Below are 22,429 nucleotides of genomic sequence, written 5' to 3' on the forward strand. Positions count from 1 at the left end.
TTCACTTTTGCCACAAACTCTTTTCCACATATCAAACCCTTCGGTCATAAATAAAGGATGATTTCTTTAAAAAATAAAGCATGGAAAGTAATATGCTTTGTGTTTTTCAACCGAATACTCAAGCCAATTGAATCTTGCAAACCACGCAAATTAGAATTTATGACATTATTTTCCATCAAAGGTCTTTGCATACTCATCCAATTTGGGTTGATATGGTCTAAGTTGTACATATTTTCTTCGACCATTGTTTTGTTCATTTATAAGGTAAGTCGATATTGCACGATATTTTCCCGGATCACGTTCAAGACAATTGATATCAACTTCTACAAACTCAACTATTGAAGGCTCGACTCCTTGAGATTTAGAAGGTTGTTACTCGTCATGAATTGGATTATCAGTCACAAATGGAGAAGAATGTTGTGTTGATGATTAACCCTCATTCTTTTATTGAAAAATGATAGAATTGTCTTTCTTGGCTTGGAATTTTGACTAGACATTGTAAACTATAACCTATGTTTGATATATATAAAAATATGTGAGCATGTACCATAACAAATCACAATAGGCATATCAACTAACAAGTTAGGTATCAACAAATTAGAAATTTACAAAATTAAAAGTATTTAAAAAAGCTCTAATTTCTAAATCCCTAAATCAAAATTTGATACAAGCTGAAAAGAAGACTACAATAAGAAGAAAATTACAAGTAAGACTGGACTTTAAATATTATTATTATTTAAATCTTGGGCTACTTGGGGGAGTTTTCCAACATTTGAAGCCCTGCCTAAAGAGGGTTGGGCCAGTGCCTGCATTTGACACTTAGACTTAAAGACGATTTGTGTCCCACATTGGTGCTTATGGTTGCTAGTGTTCGTCTCCCAATATGGAATGGCTCATATTCTTTATGAAATCAACACTACAATTCACAAGGAACTATAAACATGATTATACAGAAACTCACTCATAGAAAGAAAGATGAATATTCTAAGACTTTATCCGTATATAAAAGTGTGTGTGCAACAAATGAGATTGAGGAAATGAGCTCAGATTTCCTTCACAACTCGTATGCTTGGGAATGCACATGTGTGTTGGAAGGGGACTTGTGGGAAAATTTCGGATTTAATTCCTTTATATAGGTACATAAGTTTTTTCTTAGTGGGAAATTAACAAAAATGCCCTTAAGGAAAGACCCATGTGCATGTCATGTGATGACTTTGACAAAAAATTTAATAGAAGTTGACAGAGGTGACATATTCTATATATACTAAAATCCAATCCAACTAATCAACTGTAGCTAAGCACAGCAAATTTATGGAAATGCATTTATTTTTAACTATTCAGCTAGCTCCTTCTCTTCCCTTGCACAGTAAAATCACGGTTTTGCCCTTGGCTGATTGTTTTGTGTTTTCCCCGTTTTGCCCCCTTTTCCCTTCGGATCTAACTATGCAGCTGTTTCTTCTTGAGAGATGTCTGGTTCGATTTCAACTGGCTGGTTCGACAGCTTCAGGGGCAAGGATGGGAGAGCTGGGTTGGTTCTTCGATGTCTACATCTGGAGGCTTCGACTTTTTTACAGAGCCATCTGCCCAGACCATCAGTTTTGGTTTCCATTGTTCACCGACTTCCTTGCCTTTTTCTTTTTCGATTTGAAGATCAATCTTCATCTAAACACATCTCTGTCTGCTACTCGCCTGGCCTTAGCCTCTGATCTTTCATCCATGCTTTCTTAATCCCCTGCTTATGTGGTTAGTTCTTTTATCTTAACCTCTATTGAATTTGGTTTTCATTCATTGTCTTTTTTCTTTTTTATTATTTGGGTTTTTGTCAATTTATGAGTTAATAATCATGTTATTTGGGTTTATCAGTTATGTTGTTTGATAATAAAAAAATGAGCTTTCTAACCCTAAACCCTCTATTTTCTGAGTATGTTGTTGAATCTTTTGGGTGTTTTGCTGAGGTTAATTTTAGGGTAAAGCAATGGATTGAAACATCTGAGCATGTTGTTGAATGTTTTGAGTATTGAGATTTGTTGACTGTTGTTAGAATTTAGATTCGAACCCCTGTGTTTTTGTGAATACAGGCAGATATAAAATAAGTCTAATGATGTTGATGACTGATGGAGAGAGAAAAACAGAGGAGAATAGTATATGTATAGAGTTCTTTTTTTCAATTACTTATAAGATTTCTTCATATAAAGCCCTTTGTTTAATATGTTTCTATTGAGCTCCCTTAGTTTTTGGTGGATGTTGGCGTGTAAGTGTGTGTTCTTCCTGTTATTGACACTAAACCTATTTTTCTGGGAGGCCATAACCATATAAAGTAGGTATAAATTCGGTCAAAATGCTTTTGTAGAGGATTGTTGTGTATGACATGTATACCAATCTTTGAGAGGTCTATAATTGGGAATGCATAATTGTATCCGAAAGCTTCCCGTGATGAACTTTAGGTCAAACTCATAAAGAGAGAAGATTTAAATTCGTAAAGAAGGGGTAGTGTTCAAGCTATTTCCCAGGTTATTATTTCAAATCTTTGCCCTTCCAAGTTTTAAAGGTTTAAATTGTTTGTTAGGGTTTCTCAATTTGGGTGTTTGATTTCCGAATTTTAATTCTTCTCTCTTTCTAAGTTTGAAAACTACCTTCATTATTTGGTTGGAGTTGTTGATGCAACCAAAACCAGATTTTAGATTCAGTTGGGATTGTTGGGAGATAAGAATGGGAGATCTTTTTTGGATGGCTCTTTGTCAGTTGGGATTTGTTTTTCTTTTCTTTTATTAATGCTGCTTAATTGTTGTTTTGCATTAGCAAAGTGTTCAGTTTGCTCACATGAATTTGATCTTTCTGTTAATATAGCATAGGAATTAGCTAACGGCACCATATGAAAATGGGTTTAATTTTCTTTAGGTTTATAGTGGACAAGTTGATCGTTTAAAAGGGTTTTTCTTCAAGAACAAACAGATAGTGTAATTTAAGATAAACAAAAGGAAACTAATCTGACAGAGGGAAACTTTTATTTATAAATTGACTTAAGTTATCTATATGAGATGGATGATTTTTATCTCTTTAAAAGAAAATTGTAGTCACAGACCATTTGGATTGATTAAAGAGAGAAAAAAAGACATTGGTTTGATGAAAATACTAAATGCAAAACATACCTGGGTATAACAACAGCACACAACATGGTTGAGGTCATTTGGGACCGTTGTCAGAGTAAAGGCTTTAGACTATCAGAGAGTAAAACTGGCTCGCCTTATGGTTTAAATAATTTGAGAAGGTCCAATTCTATTGGTTAACGACTTGCAAAGTCTGTGCATTGACCAACATTATGAATGTTTCGTAAATCCCTGAGCAGTAACCTAGGGGAGTCTAGATTGTCTAGAAAAACCTCCTTAGGGTCAGTTGCTTTGTTCAAATATATAATGCATTTCCATTGTTTCTAGCTGCGGACAGATCTAGAATGCTTTTGTATCAATTCTTTGTTTATGTTCTGTAGAATAAAATCATCTGCTGGCTTTGCTAACATTGCAAATTCTTTTTGGAAGTTTCATATTATACGAAACTCTTGGCCAGTTTATATGTAATTTGATGAGAATGAAGGCTTTTGATTAACATGCAACATATAAAAGCACGAGTATGCTATTTTTTATGCGGGGCTAAGCAAGCGCTAGGCCCCAAGCGAGTGGTTCTCTTTTTTAATTATAAATAGTACAGCCGGACGGCTACACTCGGGTATTTTTTTAAAATAAAAAGAGTATAGTCGTGCGGCCATACTGCAGTTTTTATTATTAAAAACACCTCATCAAATTTAAGATTATTAGTTATCTTACTCAACCAATTTTAATCAAATTTAAGATTATTAGTTATCTTACTCAACCAATATTTAGGGCCCCAAAGAATAGAAGTAGAATATGCTTCGATGATGAGTTTTTTTTTTTTTTTTTTTTCCTTTTGAATGTTTTTTCTTTGAGGTTCTCAGGAAACATTTCACTTGATTTCTTGACTTGGTGGGATTGATTGATTATGAGTTTTGAGTCGAATGTGCTAACTATGCGTATCGGTTTAACTAGGCTTGACATTAGTATATGCATATTGTTTGATCGTTATGGAATCCAGTTAATTCCTTGATATAATAATAGATGTTTGTAATTGTGAAGTTGTTTACACAAAACTAAATTTATGTTGGTGTTAAAAATATGAGCAGGATTTCAGATAGTGATGAGAATTTTGTTATCTCTTTAGTTTTCTCATCCCGTGATAACCAATACTTCTCTTTAATCTTCTCTTTAGTCTTCTATTAAGTCTTCTCTTTAGTCTTCTTAGTTGCACTAAATTCATGTTGGTGTTAATAATAGCTAGAAATTCCTAGCATTGTTGTAAACAATCAGTTTAAGTGGAGGATTGTTGTATGAAATTTGGTAAACAAATATCTAGAAATTAGCTTCATAGTTTCTTAGGTTCCATTTAATCTGGTATTTGTTTTTGTGTGATATATTTCTCTTAGGGCGTGTCAAATGGTAAAGCTGCAAGTAAACCATCTATTCCATGACATAATGCAATAGACTTATTCCAAAACATGGGTCTATTGTTTTGATTGAGTGTTTTAGTGTTCATATTCAAGTAATTTTTAAACTATATATCCCTAATTGATGATAATTCCTAATATTTTTAATTAGTTGGAATTTTTATGATGAGTTATTGGATGAATGTTGATGATTTTGTTTGTGGATAATGATTTATTAGATTTGATTAATATTGATGATTTTGTGTGTGGATAATAATTTGTTGGATTAGGTGATTATATATGATTATTTGATTTGTTGGAATTTAGGGTTTATGATTTGTTGATTAAATTTTGTGATGGACTTCTTTTCCTCTCTCTGTTTGTGTATTTGTCTTAATTAAATTTGTTTTTAAAAAAATGATTTGTTGATTAATTGATATGACTGTTTGGTTTGATTAATTCATGTGTATCACAGAAAAGGTTGGGAGCTGCATTTGGAGCCTCATTTATTTAGCTTGCGAGCTTGATTTACTTCCCCAGGTTTTACAATTCACTCATCTCATTTAAATACATATTACATACATAATATTCAATTATTCATATCTTCATTCTTCACTCAATCTTTATAAATTAAATTGTAACAAATTTCTTGAATTTGACAAAATCATCATTTTTTTGATATTCTGATTCATGCTTTGTTTTAATATTGGGTTCCTTTGAATTAAGGTATTATAAGATTATCTCTATTTATTATATAGGTCTAAAAATCATTTACACCACTATTGAATTACGTATAAATGAAATTTTTGCATGCTGAACATTTGGTAATACTATTAAATTGTTATATTTACAGGTGAATTTTTGTAGGAAATGTCCGTTTTTCAGGGGAGGATCTGCCCGTTTTTTAGCAGAAATGTCAAACCCTTAAGTAATTTTAACTTCAAATAAGGTCAAAAGACATTTTAGTCATATGTACCTAACACATAAAAGAATTAAAAGCTTAAACATTATATCTACATCCTTTTCTTCAAATTTTCTTCAATACATCCAACCATAATTATTTTAGCTCTTTTCAACTTTTCCTTTAGATGAACACAAAATTTAATATATGTTTACTTTGTGTTACTTCAACTGGAAAACTATCTACAACTTGCTCATTAGTTCTCTTACTCCAACATTAAAGTTTGTATTCTCTCTTTTACAATTTACTCATCTCATTAAAATACATATTACATACATAATATTTAATTATTCATATCTTAAAAGAAAAGAAAAACATTGCGTTCTTATTTAATTTCGTTACTTTGTGTTTCTTCAATTGGAAAACCATTTATAACTTTCTTATTAAATTGTTAAATTATATTATTCCTGTTTATACATAATTAGATGTTTATGATTATTGTCCTAACTCAATTTTCCCCATTCATCAACATTAACACTTGCTATTTTCCCATTTTTTTTTATAACAGGGTCAAGACCTCCATCAAAGAGAAGAAAAGTCATGAAGAAATTGCAAAACATAACCCACCCAATTAAACAACATGCTGCTCAAAACTATCCAAATTTTGCTATTTTGATAACTGCTTCCCACTATTAACATCTCAATGTATATACAAACATGTCTACTACTTTAACATAACAAGCAGCCTGTAAAATATGTTATTACTTCTTTTTTTGTCACTTATACTTCCTTAGTTAAGCACAATGCTACAAGTTAAATCTCATTGTATATATATACAATCTTATTTATCTACGTAATTTCAAAACCCGCAGTATCGCGCGGGCTTTTTTTCTAGTTAGTACTAAAATTGAAATTTGAGTAGGAAATTGCTAAATTATTTTTCTTTGAATGGTAAACACAAAATCCTAATAGTTTAGGTAGTATATATGCAAAATTACATTCATAAAATATTTGCATCCATCGTGCGAGGCTCTAGTGAGAACCGTATGTGAGGATCAATTTAAGCCATCCAAATTGATCTGAATGGATGAACATGTAAAGGAAGCATAAAGTAGAAACAGGTACTCTCATCTTCACCCTTCTCCAACGTGTCTGTATCGTGCCTTTCTTTCTTCTGCCCTTTAATTCTTTTTTGAAATTTCAACCCCATAAAGTAGGACTTCAAAAATTCAATCTTAAAGTGCATAAAAGGAAAGTGAGGGCTCCTTCAAACTCGAAGTGCTTTACTTTGTTGAGTTCATGATATTGGAGAAAGCCCCAAATATTAAGATAAACGAGGACTACTTACACTTGGTACACAATATGGCCAAATTCATCAATTATCCGTGAGGTTTTGTATCGTTTGAGCATTTGGAGGATTCATTGTTGTTTGCTCATGAGAAGAACGAGAATGATGAAAAGGATGATTAAAAAAAAAAGGGGGGGGGGGGGGGGGGGTGCGGCGGCAGTAATGATAGAAAAATGGATAAAAAGAAGTGAAGAGGTTGGTGAAAAAGGTAACAAAAAGGGGGAGGAGGAAAATATTAAAAGTGTTTAACAGACCGGGGTGGAGTATAAATGTTTGAGCTTTGTTTTCCAGGTAATATGTAGTTTATAATTATTGTTTGTATAGTTTAGTTCTTAATAATGTACTGACTTGAAACAAATTAATGATGTAGATTTGGACGTATGAAGTAATTTCCCAATTGGGAATGCCGCCCATGAGATATTGTAAGCGGATTGACGAACTCACATTAGTTTTGCGACTTTGTCAATGGGAAACCATAGAAAAAACTCATGAGTTTAAAAGGCTAAACGTGTATATCTTCCAAAGTAAATAGGTGTTTACAAATATTTTAATAATATATTTCTTTCATGAGTACACCTGTTAAGTATACTGCAATATGATATTATAGATCACATGTTAACTGTATATTGGTGACAACCTGTTTTATTGCAGGTCCTATGACCAAGCTCATTGGAGATTAGTCAACAATACTAGACTTGGGGTGAGGAGTTTCCTTAATAGGATGCACCTAGTATAGGTCCTCGTGTATATACAGATCTTGCTGAGGTAAACATAGTTGTGCATCGGTTGATGGACGAGGTGATAATATTGCATCATGAGAAGAGTGAGCTAGAAGGGAGACCTATACGTTTGAGAAGTCTACTGGTAATGCCGAGATAGTAATGAGGGGACAATTGGTTACGTTGAGGAAAATGATATAGTGCAAAGAATTTGGAAATGTGGTTGAGGCAATGAGTTAAAAGGTGAATGAGGGAGAAAAGAAAAAGTGTGAGGCCCATGAAAAGGTGGATGAGAAAGACAAGTGTGAGAACTATGAGAGAAAAATATGGATGAAAGCCAACTTCGTCTCTGAACTCAAGCCTTCCCTTTGACCCACGTATCCTATCTGTAACCAAACCTGCAGGAAAGCCTATTGAAGAAGGAAAAACAACCATATCTCCTTGGCAAACAAGATGGAATCGAAGCTATGGAAGATGACACAAAGATGAGCATGAGGATAAGGTTGAAGATGAGGAGGAAAAAGAGGTTGAGATGAGAAAGGTTGTACAAGAGGAGGCTAAAGAGGAAGCTGGAGAAGCTGAGAAGAGAAAAGATTATGTTGATGCTGAGAAAGAAGAGGTGGAACATACACCACCAGAGATAATTAAATTGGGATGATCCTGCTGTTGTGTGTGTCATCCTTCTTAACTTTTTTTAAAACCTTGTTGAAAGAGGAATATGTCAACTGGGGATGATGATGTCTAAGATGATCACATTCCTGATGATGATGTTGTTTTAGGTGTGGTGAAGAGAAAAAGGGGTCGGGGAGCTATTAGGACTGTTAGCCCTCTGACAGAGAGGGCAAGTTTGTAGCAAGGGAAACTCCATGACATGGATGGAAGATTCAAAATATTGGGGAGGACAAAGTTCGTTGAACTTTTGACCCCATGAGGAAAGTTCCTCATTATTCCCTTATACAAGTGGTGATATTCTTATGAGAAGAGGGATAAGAAGAAACGTTTGTTCCCTCTAATGGTCCTCAGCGAAATGTGAATGGTTCCATTATTGAGCCCTTGCTGAAACTTGTTTGATTATAATATTGATTGAAAATTGATGTTCACATGTATGATTTTGGAGTGGATGCTTGACCTAACTTCTTCATTCGCCTCATTACCAAGGACAGTTGGCTGGATGACAAGGTAAATATTGATTGATATGGCATTATGCCCAAATGAGACTGCTATTATGTGATGGATAACTTCAACATTGGAAAGAACACTTTTGTGCAAAACATGGACATAGATTGTGTCTATTACAGGAGTGATGTGTGAGATGTTAATGGGTTCAAACTAGATAATTGCATATTCGATGTTCCACGTATGTATTATGTGATAATTATTCATTTTCACTGCCTTAATTTTATTTTTGTTATCAATTATAATTAGCATGCCATTATGTAAAAATATATTAGCTTTGATTACAACCAAATGCTGACCATGGGGGAATGGTGAAAACCGAAGTGCCAAATTGGGGTAAACCTTAGGAGTCTGTGAAGAAGGCTTTTCTGCCCTTTAACCTTGAAAGGCAGAAGTATTAGGTGTCACTTATATTTTTATTTATCTACTTGTGAAATCATAGCATACGATTTGAAAATAACTGCTTTTAGAACTCAAAACTTTCAAAAGGCACTGCAATACGTTGTGAAAATTATCCCCAACTGTTAGCGGAAGCTGGATATGTTGGCCATGGTCTTGAGAGTAAGAATTGGTGGCCAATTATTCGTGTAACGGATGCTTTGCAACAACTTGTCAAGTAAGTAACTTTCTACCTAAGCACATCTGATTATGACATTTGGTAATTGTACAAATATTGCATGTAACGATTGTTCCCTATTTTCAGCGGCGACTGCTAGTTGTATGTCCTCAAATATTGCGAGTTTCTAAGTGCGAACATAAACTTAACCAAAAACACTGAGGAAGCCATGCATTTATTTTGGTTGAAGTTTGTTACAAAGTTGTTGCACAAATATGCCAATATAGAGTTGTTTGAAGGATTTTTTTTATTGTGAAAATCAAGGATTAATTTTAAGTATACTCGTTGAACTGATTATTTATTTTTAATGTTAATATGTTGAAAGACACTGGTGAACTTATGATGTATGCCATTTGTGAAGACTTGCAACATCAGAAGAAAAAAAAAAAGCATAAACAATAAACAATAACAACAAATCATTGAAAGAGAATATATGAAATACAATATCTGATATATTTGCTTACAGGCATGGTCTTAAATATCGATAATATCCCCGATATTATCCCGATAATATCTTATTTTTGGGGGTCCGATATTTTAACAACTAACCATATAGTTATCGTCAATATATCGATATTATCCCGATATTATCCCGATAATATCGGAAAGATATTTTCAACACTTTTATGAATGATTTGGTCAATATATCGAGATATTATCGATAATATCCCGATAATATCCCGATATGAAACTCAAAAAATGTAGAGAACTGAAGTAGCTCATTGAACTGATTTGGGTACTCTACGGAAAGCATGTCTCCTAGAGTAATACAAAAGTAGCTCATTGAGCTAATAAACAAAGCATGTCTAGCCGACAGAATGCTCACATGCTTTTACAAAATGGATAAAATATAAAACTTAGCTTTGGATTCCTGGCTTGGTTTACAAAATGGATAAAATATAAAACTCACCAACGTTTTTTCAACTTACATTACTTACCCTACCATTCAACCACTCACCTGCTTTTACTTACCCTACCATGGCAGTAGGCGGGCAGGACCAGGAATTGGTGCCATAGGGAAGAACTATACTCGTAGAGAAAGAGGCGAGGGGACATTGTCAAGTCAAGAAGATGACTCGTTATCTATAACTTCGGACTCTGTTGGAGTAGGAAGTAGTAACTATGGTTATACTCATAACCAACCATTTCCCTACCCTTCATATCCCATTCCTGTTGGGATGGAATCAAGTGACACATGGAAAGAATCCGAGACTCAATCTTCAAATGATTTTGCTTATGGACAACGTCAACCAATCTCGGATCCATATGGATGGCATGTTAACAATTACATGGAAAACTATTTTGGGGATTTATCATTTGATGACTACTCTTCAAAATATACTTACTCTACACATAGAGATGATGAAGATAGTGAAAATTTTGAACCTCATAGGAACTCTATGTGGTACTAAGTCACTCATGTATCTTACCATGCAATGTATAAAGTGTAAAATATTGTAGTAATTCATTATATATAAATGATTATGGTGTGTTTAATCTTCTTTCATTAATTACTACATATTTCTACACTTACGGTGTTTGCCAGCTCGCTATATAATCAACTTAAATCAATTAAATCCATCATGCAATGCATTTCCTTCCAATTTTTTTGTGATAAACTAATAGATAATTGACTAAATAAACATCCTACAAAGTTTCAATAAAAATTTCCAAGTTTTTCTTACAATTTCCGTGGTTTTTATTCAATTTTTTCCGATACTGATAATATCCCGATATTTCCGTGTTTTTTGACTTCCGATACTTCCGATACCTCCGATATTTAAGACCATGCTTACAGGCACACAAGTCTTGGACATTTTCGTATTTCATGATCAGTCTTCTTACACTTAGTGTAATGACGTTTATGTCATTCCACTGCCTTCTCTCTTTTTCCTTTCACTTTTTTCGTACTAGGTTTTGCTTTTGCTTGGTGTTGATATTTCATTCTCATTTGTTCTCTATTAGCTAGGCTGGGGGAGGACCCCCAAACCCCCCCTGATGGTACCCTCGAAGTTCGTTCCAAATTTTCGTTGCATTCTTCTACAAGACCTCTTGATGACACCAAGCTAATCAACTTCCCACGAATCCCATCAAATGTTTTTTTGCAGCAATTGAGAACCTTATTCAGACAACCACGCTAAATCAATCACATCAGCTGCAACTTTTCAAAGTGTCAATCTCTTAACCAAAAGACAACCATCAACATTATCTTTGAGTTCTTTGCCATCCTTATCAATAAGTACACATGACTTTGCACTTTTCTTCCATCTTTTTAATATGTACTTGTTTGGCAAATACTCTAACTACTTCATTCTTAAAAATTCTAGGATGTGTCATCACAAAATTTGAATCCTTGACACCATCAATAAGCTTGATTGGAATATTTATCATGTACAAGCTCCTTTATCCGTGTAACCCCTAACGTTACCCACTCATTTACTGTCATGCCTCGGAAGCAAGGATTTCGAACTCGACACCAATAAATTTCGAAGTTCCTTAGGAGAGTATCGAAATAATCTCGAAGGTTTCGACCTTGCTCTATGATTTTTTAAAAGCCCGACTTGTATTTTTGGGTAAATAATGCTTAGGCAAGGGGAGGACTAAGTGCTCAGACCAGAAAAAAATAAAAAGGAATTAGAGTGGTAGATGTGCTCTTCAGGAAACAGAATATCTTGCTTTGTATGGCATGAATGACCAAACTAGAAAAAGGAAAAATGGACGAAATCAAAGTAGAAGAAAGAAATGTGTTCTTCATGAAAGATAAAAACAATTTTTTTTTTTTTTTTTAAAATTCGAAAGAGAACAACTGCTTTGGATGGAGGAGGGAGAGAACAAGTTGAGTGTGGCTAATTCTAGTACAACTGCTTTTCTTTGAGTTGTTAGACTGGATCCAACAGTGTCTCATATAAGATTGGCATATAGAGTTTCTCACTAGAGAACAACCCTATATCCACCGCAATACTAATAGGCCTTGTGAAGTTGTGATTGATAAATGACTTTGAAGGAGTCGTTCTATAGTGAGGATGCCATATATAGACCATATTTGTGGACCTTTATATCAGCCACATGATTCATCTAAATAGTAAGTTTAATGAAATGAGCTTGCGGCTAATATGAAGGTCCACATGAGGAGTCCATATATAGGCCCCTCACTAAAGAATTCTATGAGTTGGGCCTGCCCAATGAACAAATGGACTCGGGCCCAATGGAGTTGTTAGCTGCAACGCAACACTTGTTTGTCGTAGTAAATAATCCAACCCTTCCTCCCCTTCCTACCTTCCACCAAGAAAAAAGAAAAGGAAAGAAAAAAAACAAGTAAATTATAATTTCTATTAATTTAACAAATAGTTTATTTTTTTTCTTGTTCAACCAGTCCCTCTGTTCCATAGCTGCACATACATTTCCAAAGCTCTGCAACTCTCGCCAGTTTTCATGTCCATGGCCTTTTCAAGAAATCTTCTTTTCTCTCCTTCTCTTCCTTCATCTTCTCCTCCTCTTGTCCCTCTCTTTCTCTACTCTCCCTTGTACTCACCAAGACAAGCACAAAGCTTTCTCTTCTCGCCCTTCTCTTAAAACCCTCCAACACCAGCATCACCTAGTCTGTTCTACCAACTAGGCTTACGTATTTCCAGTTCCTTTTTCGTGAGCTTAAGTTGCTTTTCTGGCCCTAATTATAGATGCCCATTTCAAATTTGTTCCAATTCTCTTGGAAAAAGCAGTCAAGGCAATGTCTTTGAAGCTATTTGGGCTTTCACGCTGATACCGAGTTTTATTGAGTGTAGGGTGTTCTGATCTGCCTTTAGGCCATCAAAATGCAGGTTTTTGTGGCTTCCATGAAGGTTTTCGACATCCGCAGTTCTTGTTTGGTGTAGTTCTTCCAAGTCTCAGCGGAAAATTTCATGGTAGAGTTACTAGTGATCAAATTGTGCATTTGTTGAACGGTATAGTCCTCCTGATTATGTATGTTTGCTGATCCTCAAGATTATTGAACAAATTTGATTGTTGTTTGAACCTTTTGCTACGTATTTGGGGGCCTTTTCAGCTGTAAAGTCAAGACTTTTGATCTGCTTAGGTTTCCAAGCCCTAAGCTCTCTTATATTCAGGTCAGTTTTATAATATACCCATTTCTCGTTTGCTTGAGTTGTTTGCAAGATATATTATATTTATTCCGAGGGTTAAGGTAATAAATAATTGCAAGATTATAGCTTTTGATCTGAAAATTACTCCATTGTTACTTTTTAGGCAGCCAAGTCATGGAGGTTTGAACCCTTTTGCTATCTTTCATTTTGCGCATCTTCAGCTATGTGATTAGAACTTCAAGTGGGTTTCTGGTGTTTTGTCAACCCCTCTTTGTGCGCTCTGTCAAAATGTCTGGAAATGGTCAGTGTTTTGTGGAGTGGAAAGAGCACTTTGTTTCACAGGAGAGGGGCAACCGTGTGGTTCACTATTTCTTGAAGGATTCTGCTGGAGAATCCATTCTTGCAGTTGTGGGTACTGAGAGGAGTGTTAGGCACATGTTCTATGTTGTTTCTGAGGAATTTTTGCATGTGCACGGAAAGGAAAGCTTCACTAATGCTAACTTTAAATGGAGGTCAAGAAGAGAGGTTGTGGATTGGCTTACGTCTATGCTGTCGAAGCAGCATATACATGCAGATCTATCCGGTATGAGTTGCCACTTCGCAATTTCTAGTTCCTTATATTGTCGATAAAATTTAGGTTTATGTGTGCCATTTTTAAGAGAATGCTTTAATGACTGTGGAGATGTAAGAACCTTGAAAGATATTGTAAGGCAAAGATTTTGACTTTCCCCTACATCCCAGATTGAATTATTAGTTTAAGTGACTGGTAGACAAATATTATATAAGTTCTACCACGTATAAATATCTGTATAAAGTTAGTTATTAAGAGATTCAATGTCATACCTAATAGCTTCTTCTCTTTTACTAAAATTGCAATAAATGAGGGGGGGTCTGTATAACTGGAATCTTATGACTTTAATACTTTTTTTTATTTTTTATGACAGAATCACCACAACATGATTCATCACAAGCTTCGGGGGCTCCTGAATATCCAATGAATGGAGTTAGTGCCCCCCAGACCCATGTAACCAATGACTCTTTATTGATTTTGTTCTTAATTATGCTTTCAAATTTTGCCTGAAATACTGACTCGAAAACCTGTGCCGTCTTTCAAAGAACTTCAAGGGACACAATCCAGACATTGTTTGGTCAGGTGTTGCATGGACATGTGGTAAACAGCTCAAGCATTTTCCTGCATTCTGTAGGGATGGGATTACAATAGCGGTAAGGATTTATCAGTCAAAGTGGGAATGCATTTGTGAGGTGATTGGGCTTGAAGTGCATGAGGTGGAACTGTGGAATGCATAGCTCTCCTTGCTTAGACTCTCAAACATTAATACCACGTTAATTTTTAGAGTGATAAAATTAAGTACTCCAGAAATAATTGCTCTGACATTTCTTGTCAGAAAAATGATTACTCTGGGATTAGTATGAGCTAAGATAAAGTATATCCTCTACATGGGTACTTCAAAGATATTACATTGAATAAATGAAGCATTTGTCTCAAGTTCAAAGATTCCATAGAAGATAACATAAATATTGTCTTTATGTTGGTATGTTGCAGTATTGTTGCTTTGAATGAAAACAGTTGAGCATGAGTCACAATTATGTAATAGTAACACTATGCCTTGTAGTTGATATATTGAGCATGAGTCACAATTACATGTCTCATATGCCTTATAGTTGATATATTGATGCATAAACTTCTGGGTACTTAGTTCAAGGACTATGCATCAAGGCATTTTGTTGAAGATTTCCTCAATGTGTACTTCTTGGTCTAATCGCTAATGACCATTTGTATTCTGTGAATGATGGAATTGACATGCTACTCCAATTTTTACTGTCAACCGTAATTCTTTTCCTCTGATTGTGTTTCCTTTCCCTTTGCATCCAGATTAAGTCCTTTGTCTTTGTCATGGCAAAGGGAGAAAATCACTATGTTGCTTATATTGAAGATATGTACGAAGACAAGAGAGGTCAAAGAAAGGTCAAAGTGAGGTGGTTTCATCATAGCCAGGAAGTCAAGGGGGTAACTCCTCTGAGAAATCCTCACCCAAAGGAAGTTTTCATCACACCATATGTGCAGGTCATTAGTGCAGAATGTGTTGATGGTCCTGCAACAGTCTTAACTCGTGAACATTATGAAAAATGCTTAGCTGTGTTTCCTAGGGCTTTATTGGCCAGAGTGCATCTTTGTTGTAGGCAGTTTAAAAGTAACAAGGTGAAGCCATTTGATTTGAGTAAAATGCATGGCTATTTTGATCAGCCAATTCTCTCTTGTTTGGGTCCCAACTTTTCAGCAAAATCTGAGTTTATAAGTGATAGCCTGATTGGGGAAGAAGATGAATTGGGTCCAAGTGAGTATGTAAAACTAGGATCTAAGAGGACTAGAAGTGGAAGGCCATGCCAGAGGTTTGCAGCTAATCATTCAAGAGCAAGAAGTTCTACAAGAGATAGCCAGATGATGCCATATAGACCTCTTCAGAAATCAAATTATGGTTCGCTAGACAGGAGACTGTTTTCCATGAAGCTTGTTGATTATCAGCCTTGGTATACCCCACTCTTTAAGGTTGCTGAAAAGATAGAATTGCTATGCCAAGATAGTGGCATTCGAGGCTGTTGGTTTAGGTGTACAGTCTTTCAGATATCACGAAAACAGGTGAAAGTCCAATATGATGATTTGCAAGATGAGGAAGGATGTGGCAATCTTGAGGTATGCTTAGCCACTTGTATATATTCTTTATTTAATATTTGTTTTGAGCTCTAAGTTGTGGTGTAAAATGCTGACGTCATGTTTAAGTCAAGTACACAAAATTTCCATTCAAGATTCTCTTTTAATCATCCCTTCATTGTAATTCCAATTCAAAATACAGTTTTTCTCTTCTTTCTTCGGTACTTTCCCTCATTAGGAGATGTAATCTAGCATGTTGAGATTTTACAGTTGTGTGCATATCTCTATCTAATAACATTAACTCCTCAGCATCTGTGTTTTTTTTTGTTTTTTTTTTGTTTTTATTTTATAAAAAAAAATTCTGAACTCTTACCCCGAAAAGCATGTCGACCTTCACTCTTTTATGATGGTGTCTTGAACACTATTCGTTGCACTATCATCCTCCAGATTTATTGGATTTACCTGTTTGACCCAGTCAGTTTTATCTAAACTCGTATTCATAGTTTAGGGTTATCGTTTAGAAGATGGTCCTATGTTTGGTGTAAAAGGCTTTTCGTTATGACTTATGAGAGAGATGGAGCAGCCTTTGCATTGTGATTTTCTTCATCATTATCTGTAAGCATTTGGTTAGATCGGACCACATAAATTATTGTCCTCTTGAGTGATTGTTCTGTGTTTCCTTGATTTCCTTTGGGCTCTGAACTATATTCTGGCGGCATGACCCTCTCTCTCTAACTTGTAGGAATGGATCCCAGCTTTTAGACTGGCTATGCCTGATAAGCTTGGCATAAGGCATCTAGGCCGCCCAATGATCCGGCCAGCCCCTCCTAAGGAACAAATGGACCTTGCTCTTGAGGTTGGGGCTGCAATTGATGCATGGTGGAGTGATGGCTGGTGGGAAGGGATTATCACTGGAGTTGGCAGCTGTGGTGATAACTTTCAAGTTTTCTTTCCTGGTATGCATAGAAGAGATTGTATCTAGTTTTCTCCCCTGTTTCTTCCCTAAATTTTCCTTCGTTCATTTGTTATAATGTAATTACTGTGGTGGTATCAGGTGAAAGCTTACTCTTGAACATGCACAAAAAGGATCTGAGAATATCAAGAGATTGGTTGGGGGACCAGTGGGTTGATGTTGAGGCAAAGCCTGATGTACTTTCAGCCATATCTTCAAAAATTAGCTCATGCACTCATCCCTTTACATCCTCCACTGTTGCCAAAGATGTCGACACCAATGGTTTAGCTTTGTCGTATATCAAAGTTCCTTCTAGTACTAAACATGTTGAAGAGGAAAAACTGAACTTGGATGCATCTTCCAGTTTTGATGCTCCTGAAAATATGGACTTGGTCAATGATAAGAAGTCCCCATCATTAAAAGACATTGGTACTGAAGGTGTTGATGTCAATGACAGTTGTGGTGATGCACAGGATGTCCAAGGTAATGATGATGATGATAACAAAGATGACAACAATGGTGAGGGTGACAAAGGTGAAAACAATGGTGATGATGAGGGCCGAGAAAGCATGGAGGTGTTTGAAACTCCAGGGCAAAGCCCCAAAGCAGTTGAAATCATGGAAGTGACAACGTAAGATGTCTAACTCGAGTTGGATAGCCTTAAATTGTGGCAATTAAGGATGCAAGTGTTGTTCCCTTATGTTGAAAGGGTGACGGTTAGGATGTCTGTAAATAGTTGCACAGATGTGTTGGAGAAGCTCACTGCATTGTTTGGAGTTGGTGGCCTTCGTGGGTGTACAGTTATGAGATTAGAGTTTTATGATAATTGTTACTATTTTTACTGGTTTTCAGTGATTGTAATTCTGATTCCTTAGATTAGCGCGGTTCTTCCAGTTTAGTGACCTTGCTCATGTACTTCCTGCTTGTAACTTGTATCAAACATTCAGCAGTCTCTTGTAATGTTAAGTAATTTTTCTTGGCTCCATGTTTAGAACTCGTTTTTTCAAATTAGAAAAAAGGGTTAAAAATATGGTTAAAAGTCACTTTTGGTTCCTGTAGTTTGGCATTTCAACTATTTTTGATCCTGTAATTTCAATTCTGTCAATCTTGACCCTGTAGTTTTATATTTGTAGCAATTTAAGGACAAGTTAGTATTCATGTCAATTTCTTTGACGGTGCAAGGGGCAATTTCGTCAACCAAAGTCATTGAGCATAAAAGCTCGTTTGAAACTCCTCTAATTTCATATTAGGGCTTGAAATTGGTCATTTGGGTTTAGGGTTCTTTAAAAATTGGGATTAGTGGTTGAATTTCGAGCCCTAATATGAAATGAGGAGAATTTCAGACAAGCTTTTACGCTCAAGGGTTTTGGGTTGACGAAATTGCTCCTTTCATCGTTAAAGAAATTAACATGAATACTAACATGTTCTTGAATTGCTACAAATACGAAACTACAATAGCAAAATTGACGAAATTGAAACTACAGGATCAAAAGTGGTTGAAGTGCCAAACTACAAAAACAAAAGGTAACTTTTAGCCTAAAAATATTTTTGATCACTGCGATTTGGATGAATTTGGGCAACGCATTTGCAGCACTTAGCAAAGCAGGTCACATACCTCATTTCCATCAGTTTCATTAATTTAAAAATATTTAATATTATTTTAAAATAAAAAAATATTTAATCTACCCCATGTTCCCCTGTTACGCCGTCAACCCCCTTCCCCACCTACCCAATAGTACCCAGCCCCGCCATCCCTTCTCCCTGAGCCCACCACCATAGCCACACCTCTCTTTGCCCCTCAGCGACTAAGCCCCTTTCCCACGTCATTAGAGACCTCGTTCCCTCCTTCTCTCTCTCTCTCTGTGTCTCTCTTCTCTTTGCTTCTTCAAAATTCAAAGCAGAGAGAGCAAAGCTTTATCTGAAGCAAAACACAAACACCTTGCGTACACACACTGTGCTTTACAATCTCCCTCAGTTCTTCATTTCCTAAAACAACCTTACAATCAGCCAATTATTACCTAGGAGGCCACTTCTCCAAACCCCAACAGCACCCATCATCATCACCAAACCCCACAGTGGAATTTTCTACAAAGAGCGGCAGCCATTGACATAGACATGGCCGAAGGCGCCTTGTCCTCCTGCGAGCGCAAAACACAAACAGAGGACACACCCCCCTCCCCACCCATCATCAGCTGCTCGAAAATTTCAAAATTTTGTTCAGCAATTCTGTTTCCCTTTCAATTTTGATCGGTACCCATCTCAGTTTTAAGCATGCCCACTTGAAACTCGCTCTTGATTTTGTGGTTTTAATCAAATAATAACAGGGGAGTTGGCTGGTGGGTTGGAGTGGCAGAGTCGATGGCTGGTATACAGGGCACGGAACTGGGTTTTCAAATTTTTTTTTGTTTTTTTGACAAGCTTCTTTTGTATTTTAATCTTATTTTCTAATTTTAAGTAACAGAAGTTAAAATTTTGATTTAAATTTCTAAGAGACAGAAATATAGTGAACAATTTGGTAAAATTTAAATTTCGGTGACCAAATGTGTTTTCGGGCCTAAACACAGTGACTAACAGGCACTGATTTGAACCAACTTCTTTAAGGTCACACTGACCATTTATTACACTTCAGTAGTATCAGTACAGAGGTTGGAGGAAAAAAGAAAAAATGGTATAGACTGGAAAACAAAAAGAAAAATATACACACAAAATTTACTTCACTTATATATGTCCCACGATCTTAGTCCCCTATATATATACTTAGCCTATTTGCATTTCCATAGTGGTGGAGGTAAAAATGAGGATAGGAAATAATAATACAATAATGAACAGAACTATAGTCTAAGCCATTGCTCTCCATATATGAATTTGGTATCCAGAAAAGGCCTTATCTCCTCAAAGCTGTAAGACTTCAACCATGGCACCCTCCCTCTTCTCTCTGCTGCTCCTCTGCCCCTGCAGTGGTATTCTCCAAATTCCACAGTCCTGTAAATGCAAAGTTTTCTCTTCTGTTAGAAGTTTAAAAGTTTCCATATTTTGAGAACAAAAAGAGATAATCTGAGATGTTAATTGTTAAGTTTTCTGCAAGAGAGGTTATATATACTTCTGTCTCTCTGGGTGGTTCCAGTCACTCCACCCCGAGGGAGTTATTATGTCGTCGAAATGACAGTAGGAATACACTGCTCTTGAATAAGGACCCCAAGCTCTTCCCAATAAGATACTGCCAGTTCCAATGATTTTGCAGTTCATAAAAGAGAACCCTGTATCTTCAAATGGTGAGTCCCTGTGATGAGCTGCTATTGCTCCCGATTTCATTGCCGTTGATTGAAGAACACATTCCTGGTAGCAAGGCCCAAATTCAAGCATCAGAATAATGAAGAAACATGAAGAGGCAGCTATTAAAATGTTAGCCATTGTACCTGGTAGAGTGATTTTGATCTACCAAATATGAAGTCTACACTTCCTTGAATGTGACTTCGGTAGAAGTAGTGTGATCCAGTCTCATCCAAGAGTGTATCTTGTGTCCCCAACACCTTTACTCTGTAGAACATGGCTTTATCACCTGCAACTCTAAGAGCCACTGCTTGCATTCCATATCCTCCAGGTACTGCAACCACTGAGTTCTAAAATTTGCATACCAATTACTTACTGTTACTGAATGCTGTAATTTACATAAATCTCAATTTTAATCTTTTCTCCTTATTTTACATCCGAGTTCGTTATTAGCCGTTACCTCAAAAGTGATCCCAGTTGCACAGAAGTAATCAGCCTCTATAGCTACAGAAGCAGTTCTATATGTTCCAAGTTCATAACCGGTAACGTCCTTATCAGATGCCTTGTTGTTCCAAGTAATTACAGTATCAGAAGTTTGATTCTGGTTCCCAATGAATGATATGTATGGCTTGGAAATCGGTACAAGTACCTTCTCTCTGCATCAATTTACAACGGAGAAAAAATTAAGTAAAAACTACTTTTTGTTCTCAGATAAAGCACATTAACATTATACAGGTAGTTTTTTCTTCTTTTTTTTCTTTTTGGGGCAACCCATTTTAAGGGAGAGGCCCCCACTTAAAGCACATGTAACTTCCACTACCCCACGTAGCTCAATTGGGTTTAAACTCAACCCTCAAGAACACTAGAAACTGTCAAAAGCTGCAAGACCTGAAAATTCTTTGAGGTTCTGTTGACGTGAGGCACATAAACAATCTAGCATTGTTAGGAGTTTGACTGATAATAATTCAAGAAACAATTTTGACTCGGAATTTTCAGACCTGTAAATTCCAGGAAGAATGTAAATTTTGACTCTGTCTGTATTCTGTTCTGGAACCATATCAACTGCTCCTTGAACTGTAAGAGAATCTCCTCCTCCATTCTTGTCCACCACAATGACCCGGCTTCCGTTAACGAATTCATTTCTGGAGTTCAGCCCCACCTTCGGCTCATCCACCTTCAAATCATCCCAGCTTATATAATTCCTTGCATATGCTTCACTTTGTGAGAAGCCCACTTCAACACCACCCAAGAAAACAAGTACTGAAGCACCAACAAAAACCCTAAAGACACCCAATTCCATGACTCTCTCTTTCTGGGTCTCACTAACTATGTGTCTCAAAGTCTTTTCAAACTAAGAAGTACATGAAAAACCAGAAAGTCCTAAGATGTTGTTGTGCACTCTCAGTGTTTTGGAGGTTAAGAGGAGTGAAAGAGGTGAAGATAATAAATGAGGGAGCGTGGGGTGTTGCCTCTTGTGTTCCTTGTGAGACTTCTCAAACGTTGAGAGTAGCACAAGAAGAATCATAGTATATAGAAAAAGAAGACGAGGTACAAGTATGGAATTTAAGGATCACACATTACACATATATATATATATATATGGAGAGAGAGAGAGAGAGAGAGAGAGAGAGATGGGACATATGAGAAATTCAGCTTGAAGGAATTTAAAGAGATTTGGGTCAGTCACCAAACTTGTGCTAAAAGCAGGACAAAAAACTTATATGCTTAAATGGCGGAGTTAATATTTTTCATTGATCAAGTAGGAGAGAAGCATGGAATGTAGGTTTATAATTAGCTTAGAAGTTAAAACGATGTGGAAAAGCCAAAGAGCGGTTATGGTTTTTCTGAGCTGATACTGAAAATTTGTAACTGACAAAATGGAGAAGAAAAAACCCATTTGGAGTTTTCAAGTGGGATTTTGGTTATAAATACATAGAGGTATAGCTGCAGCCTCTTTGCATGAACATTTGACTAAATGGCTAAGGATTTTCAGAAAATGGTCACACGCACAGGGCAGTTCACGCCCGTTATGCACCCCACGTCAAATTATTGAGTCTCCACTTGAGAGAAAACTAGATAATTTCGTTTCTTTTTTTTTGCTTTCTCATTTTGTTTAAAAAGATGGGTCTCTTTCTTTACCAAAAAAAGAAAGATGGGTCTCTTTATTGAAAAGGAGTTACAGTCTTATTAATTACTTCATAT

General features: G+C 36.0%; 2 protein-coding genes across 5 annotated transcripts; one reads left to right on the forward strand and one right to left on the reverse strand.

Annotated features, from left to right (window-relative positions):
- The first annotated feature begins 12,589 nt into the window (after window positions 1-12,589).
- Window positions 12,590-17,942, forward strand: LOC110773698 (Agenet and bromo-adjacent homology (BAH) domain-containing protein). 4 transcript variants are annotated; one of them, XM_021978219.2, is made up of 8 exons: window positions 12,591-13,196; window positions 13,298-13,358; window positions 13,498-13,917; window positions 14,279-14,358; window positions 14,451-14,558; window positions 15,229-16,047; window positions 16,748-16,961; window positions 17,060-17,942. In XM_021978219.2, the coding sequence occupies exons 3-8, from the start codon at window positions 13,623-13,625 to the stop codon at window positions 17,590-17,592; spliced, it is 2,049 nt and encodes a 682-aa protein (XP_021833911.2). In that variant the 5' UTR covers window positions 12,591-13,196; window positions 13,298-13,358; window positions 13,498-13,622; the 3' UTR covers window positions 17,593-17,942. The 4 variants fall into 4 exon arrangements, with proteins under 4 accessions (XP_021833913.2, XP_021833911.2, XP_021833912.2 ...); XM_021978220.2 differs by having other exon boundaries at window positions 12,591-13,157; XM_021978221.2 differs by having other exon boundaries at window positions 12,590-13,358; window positions 14,279-14,337.
- Window positions 17,943-19,538: 1,596 nt separating this feature from the next.
- On the reverse strand, window positions 19,539-21,802 carry QRT1 (Pectin lyase-like superfamily protein). The gene is made up of 5 exons (XM_021978228.2): window positions 21,226-21,802; window positions 20,688-20,883; window positions 20,374-20,577; window positions 20,058-20,293; window positions 19,539-19,939 (listed from the first exon to the last, which is right to left on the reverse strand). The coding sequence occupies exons 1-5, from the start codon at window positions 21,525-21,527 to the stop codon at window positions 19,789-19,791; spliced, it is 1,089 nt and encodes a 362-aa protein (XP_021833920.1). The 5' UTR covers window positions 21,528-21,802; the 3' UTR covers window positions 19,539-19,788.
- Between the last annotated feature and the right edge of the window lie 627 nt (window positions 21,803-22,429).

This window comes from Prunus avium, chromosome 4 (assembly GCF_965620075.1).
Source record: "Prunus avium chromosome 4, drPruAviu1.hap1.1, whole genome shotgun sequence".
Lineage (NCBI taxonomy): Eukaryota > Viridiplantae > Streptophyta > Magnoliopsida > Rosales > Rosaceae > Prunus > Prunus avium.

Bases quoted from the DNA above. Each gene is read 5' to 3' on its own strand.
- LOC110773698 (XM_021978218.2), top strand. From the start codon at position 13,623: ATGTCTGGAAATGGTCAGTGTTTTGTGGAGTGGAAAGAGCACTTTGTT. The intron at 14,559-15,228 runs GTAAGGATTTAT...CTTTGCATCCAG, and splicing joins GGGATGGGATTACAATAGCG to ATTAAGTCCTTTGTCTTTGT. The intron at 16,048-16,747 runs GTATGCTTAGCC...TCTAACTTGTAG, and splicing joins AAGGATGTGGCAATCTTGAG to GAATGGATCCCAGCTTTTAG.
- QRT1 (XM_021978228.2), bottom strand. From the start codon at position 21,527: ATGGAATTGGGTGTCTTTAGGGTTTTTGTTGGTGCTTCAGTACTTGTT. The intron at 20,294-20,373 runs GTACAATGGCTA...CCTTGCTACCAG, and splicing joins GATCAAAATCACTCTACCAG to GAATGTGTTCTTCAATCAAC. The intron at 19,940-20,057 runs GTATATATAACC...TTGCATTTACAG, and splicing joins AACCACCCAGAGAGACAGAA to GACTGTGGAATTTGGAGAAT.